Raw genomic sequence first — 5,266 nt, 5'->3', positions numbered from 1 at the left:
GCTATAAGGTCATGCCATTTGGCCTTAAAAATGCTGGTGCTACTTACCAATGAGCAGCCACCACTTTGTTGCATGATTTGATCCACAAAGAAGTAGAAGTTTATGTGGATAACATGATAGTGAAGTCTAAAGACCATGAAGGGCACATAACGGCTTTGAATAAGTTCTTTGAGAGAATCTAGTTCTACAAGTTGCAGTTGAATCCAAAGAAGTATACTTTCAAAGTTACATCCGAAAAGCTATTAGGGTTTATGGTAAGCCAAAGGGGAATAGAAGTTGATCCTAAAAAAATCAAGGCAATTGTAGAGTTATCTGATGAAACCACTAATACTTGTCCCACCCTTTCCTGAAAAGCCATTAGTGTTGTATCTCACCACCACAAATATAGCAATGGGGACTCTACTTGCTCAATACCTAGAGGAGACTAGAAAGGAGAATGCAATTTACTACATCAGCAAGAAGATGTTGCCTTATGAAGAGAAGTATTCACCATTAGAAAAGACATGTGTAGAACTTGTGTGGGCAACCCATAAACTCAGACATTATATGCTTACTTACAAGGTTCTACTGATTGCAAGAATGGTTCCTTTGAAGTACTTAATGGAAAATCTTGTACAAAATGGGAAGACTGCTAAATGGGTTTTTCTTTTATCAGAGTTTGATATTAAGTATATGACTTAGAAATCAATGAAGGGGAGAGCAATTGCTGATCACCTAGCCCATTGTTCACCAAAAGAAGCAAAAGAGATCCAAGGAGACTTTGCGAATGAAGACATCATGAAGATTGAAGTAGAATCATGGAAGATGTATTTTGATGGAGCAACAAATCAAAATGGAAGTGGAATTGGAGTTCTCTTGATTTCTCCAAAAGGGACACACATTCCATTTTCTGGCAAACTCAACTTCCCTGCCACCAACAATGCCATAGAATATGAAGCTTTCATCATGGGCCTGCAAGCAGCCATAGGCCTTGGAGTGAAAGAGTTGGAGGTATATGGTGACTTAGCTTTAATAATCTCCCAAATTTAGAATAATTGGAAGATCAAAGAAGAAAGGCTTATGCCTTATCATCAATGTCTTCAAAAGTGGACATCAAAATTCAGCAAGATTCAATACCAATATGTGCCGAGGATGCATAATCAAATTGCAAATGCTTTAGCAACCATGGCATCCATGATGGCTGGGCCAAAAGAAGATGAAGCTAGACTGATAGTGTTGGAACAAAAAGAAGAACCAGCCTATTGCATGACAATAGAAGAAGATGAAGAAAAGAATGGGGAAGGTGAATGGTATTCAGACATCCTACAATACCTTAATGATGGAACATACTTACCATCTGTAGACAAGAATGATCAATTGGCCATCCAGAGGTTGTCTACTAATTACATCATTTGTGGAGAAAAGCTTTATAGAAGATCATATGATGGAATTCATCTCCTTTGTGTAACCGCCAAGGAAGTACATCAAATAATTGAAGAGGTTCATGAGTCAAGTTATGGGCCACATATGAATGCACATATGTTGTCAAGAAAGATAATTAGGCAGGGTTACTACTGGACCACTATGGAAGCCGACTGTGCGGCTTATGTTCAAAAATGCCATCAATGCCAAGTTCATAGAGATCTAAAACATATGCCACCCATGCCACTACATACTATGACATCACCTTGGCTATTCTCTACATGGGGAGTAGACATTATTAGGAAGATCCACCCAACAACATCCAATGGCCATGAATTCATACTTGTAGCCATTGACTACTTTACTAAATGGGTAGAAGTTGCTTCATACAAGGTTCTGAATTCAAAGAAAGTTGCTCAATTCATTCAGACCAATATCATCTGCAAATACGGGATACCACATGAAATTATCTCTGACAATGGGTTCCACTTTAAAGGAGAAACAGAGAAACTATTACGACAGTTCAACATTCAACACCACAAGTCTTCGCCTTATCGTCCTCAGACTAATGGAGCAATTAAGGCTACCAATAAAAACATAGGGCGAATCTTGAAGAAAAGCACAAAGAACTACTAGGACTGGCACCTACAGTTGCTCTATGCGATCTGGGGGTACAGAACATCGATTCGATCTTTCATAGAAGCCACTTCTTATACATTGGTGTATGGATGGAAGCAACCTTTCCCATTGAAATGGGTGTCCGTTTACTAAGGACAGTATTAGAGAGTGAAATCTCTGAAGCAGATTGGTTGCAAAGTAGATTTGATCAGTTGTGCATGCTAGATGAGAAGAAACTCAAGGCCTTGTATCATATTCAAGGTTATCAAAGGAGACTTAGGAAATATTTTGATAAGAAAGTAAGAACCAGAGATTTGAAGTTAGAGGACTTTGTGTTGAAAGAAATTCGAGACCCAGTTCAAGATGCAAACAAGAAGTTCAAGCAAAATTGGGCAGGTCCATACATTATCAAGCATATATATTCTGGGGGAGTAGTAAGTTTGATGGACTTAGATGCAAACCCTTTTACTGAGCCAACCAATATGGATCAATTGAAGAAATACCACGTCTAAGATGGTTGTAAATTATGTTATTTTCCTTCCTAGGTTTGACTAAAAGAAAAAGCTCACTAGGCTGAAAACCCGAAAAGGCGGTCTAAGCAAAAATTAGAGCAACAAAAGAAAAGAAAAGAAGAGAAAAAGGTAGGTAGAAAACCCGAAAGGGCGATCTATTCAAAAGATGAGTAAAAAGAAAAAGAGGGTGAGAGAGCCTGCTAGGATGAAAACCAGAAAGGGCGACCTAGGCAAAAGTTAAGGAAAAAAAAAATCATCATCATCAATGAACTACGTAATGATCTGATCCTTCTATCAAGAGTGTACGTAGGCAACTATGCATTGGTTCGGTCACAATTTTCCATAACCCACCATTTGCCCAATAACCAAAATTACCAAAAATTCAACCATTCCATTAAACTATGTCTTTACACAAAATCCAGAAACCCACACCTTAACCAAAAAAAAAAAAAAAAAGAACCATTTTCTACACTTTAAACAGAACCCCTAACCATTAAATCCTAAATAATTCCTAAACATAAGAGTTTTTTACATCAACTTTAAAAATAAACATGTTCAAAGCCAAAATAAGAAGGTCACTTTGCCTTTAGTCTTTTCTTTTTCTGGTGGTCATTAACTTCTTCTGAGATTGGTACTTTGTCAACATTGTCCCTTTTTTTGAATTCATAGTTGTCTTCATTGGGTTTTTCCCGGTTATCGTTGAGAAATTGCTTTCTCATAGCAACCATCTCAGTTTCCTTGTAAACAATCTTGTTTACCAACTAGTTAGAGTATTCTGTAATTATCTTGTGAAAGTGAACCTTGACAAAAGATTGGTCCACTCGATCAGCCATCTATAAACCCAATAGCATGTTCTTTACAGAAGTAGGATTTGTGTCCACAGGAGAGAAAGTCTTCTTTTTTTGCCACCAAGCATTCCTTGCTCATATTTGAATTGCCTTAAGAGTCTTTCTCCCTTGTAAAAATGTTGCCCTCCGCAACCCAACAAGGAAGATGTGATCTGATCCTGAAGACCTCAGAAAAAGGGGTGGGTACTTCCACCAATAATAGTCCCATTGAATTGAGGTATTGGATTTCTTGCCTAAGAACTTCACCCAATCACTCTCAGTTTGACACTTAGTTTTGATTACAGCCCTACCAAGAAAATTGCTAGGCCCATAATTACTAGTTGTGGGCTTCGCAATCATGTCCAATCACTCCATCAACCATATCTGCAAAGTCAAAGGACTCTCTAAGAAGTTCTGAGTTTCTCCTCCATGAAATACATCATCCAGTCCTAAAAGAGTTTCTGCCGAGATCAAAGAAACAGGATTATCACCATCCTTAATTTGATTCACAACATTTATGGCTCTAGCATCCACAAAACTACGCCTTCAAGAGCAAAGCAAAAGTTCTCCAACCATGCATAAAGCTAAGCCGAAGTTTTTCTACATATTGTCAATCACTCCATAGGTGCATTTGTCAATCAGTCAAGAGATAATAGCACAAAGATTCACCATATGACCTTCAATCATACTATCAGTAATGGAAGTAGTATGACCGAGAGCGTCAGACAAGGATTCCTTATGCCTAGGGTCACATGAAGCCACTATAGAGTTTTTTCCTGGATCTTAGCCCAAGATAGCAGAGAATTTTTCAATTGTCGAATAGGGTTTAGTGGTATTAAACCGTAACACAAGATCATCAGGATCCTAGAATTTCACAACAGCACGAAGGAGGTCCCACTTGATTTTGACATTCCTCAGAGCCTTGATTCCCTCTAATTTGAAGGTTGTAAAATTGGTTTTGGTGCTGAAATCAAAGCTATGAACCCATCTGTTGATATCATGAATTGTTGAATGAGAAAAATTATGATTGCTAGCCACGAATATCTTTTGCTTGAGATTATTATGTTTTACTAACCTTTATATAGAGATTTGTCACAGGAGAATTCATTTAAATAAGCTACATCAATTCTTAATCTAGTTTGAAATAGGTTTCAGAGAGTTTGTAGCTGACTAGGAGAATGTTTCATAATCACAAATGGAGTAAATGTTTTTCAAAAATCACAAAACCTGGAATGCGTATTGGAAAAGCGTGAGGAGTCAGCCCACCATCGCGTAAGCATCAGGGTATGACTAAGTGCAATTTGACACTCCAAAAGTGTCGAACGGCACTCCTCATGTGCCACATGGCATGCAACCCCTCTGTCCTACACTCATGCAATTCCATGCAAGTTTACGTTCTCGTGTAATTTTTTTTTTTTTGACCGTTTGACACTCAAAATAATTTTTTTAATCAAACTGGGACATTTTGATGTGTTTAACTAACTTGTTTTCAAAAATCATCCCATGCATCATTGTTTTCAAAAATTGATCAAATCAAGTTTTTTCAAGATTCATGGATTTATGCTCCAAACTAGGGGCATTCGCCCATGCCTCATTCATTTTCAAAGAAAAGAAATCATGATCATCTATTTTCTTGTTTTTGTAAAAAAAAAAAAAAAAAAAAAAAAAAAAAAAAAAAAAAAAAAAAATTCATCTTAAACAAGATTTCCAAAAATCATGCATTCATTGTAAACTAGGGGCATTCGGCTCTACCTCATTCAAGTAAGTGCAAATTCCAACAGAGCCAAGCAAGATAAGTTTAAATTAGTACTACAAGATCTCATAAGGTGAATTCTAAACTTATCTTAGTTAAAGTTTCTACAAGATCCCAAGTGATGCCAAGGACAAAGTGTTAAACATGGAAATTAA

At 37.2% G+C, this 5,266-nt stretch overlaps 1 protein-coding gene across 1 annotated transcript; it reads left to right on the top strand.

Annotated features, from left to right (window-relative positions):
* Positions 1–390: 390 nt before the first annotated feature.
* Positions 391–1,029, top strand: LOC126721330 (uncharacterized). The gene is made up of 2 exons (XM_050424380.1): positions 391–639; positions 682–1,029. The coding sequence occupies exons 1-2, from the start codon at positions 391–393 to the stop codon at positions 1,027–1,029; spliced, it is 597 nt and encodes a 198-aa protein (XP_050280337.1).
* Positions 1,030–5,266: the final 4,237 nt, after the last annotated feature.

This window comes from Quercus robur, chromosome 4 (assembly GCF_932294415.1).
Source record: "Quercus robur chromosome 4, dhQueRobu3.1, whole genome shotgun sequence".
Classification (NCBI taxonomy): domain Eukaryota; kingdom Viridiplantae; phylum Streptophyta; class Magnoliopsida; order Fagales; family Fagaceae; genus Quercus; species Quercus robur.
Note: the sequence above shows the minus strand (reverse complement) of the source record. Positions and strands in the feature narration are given on the sequence as shown.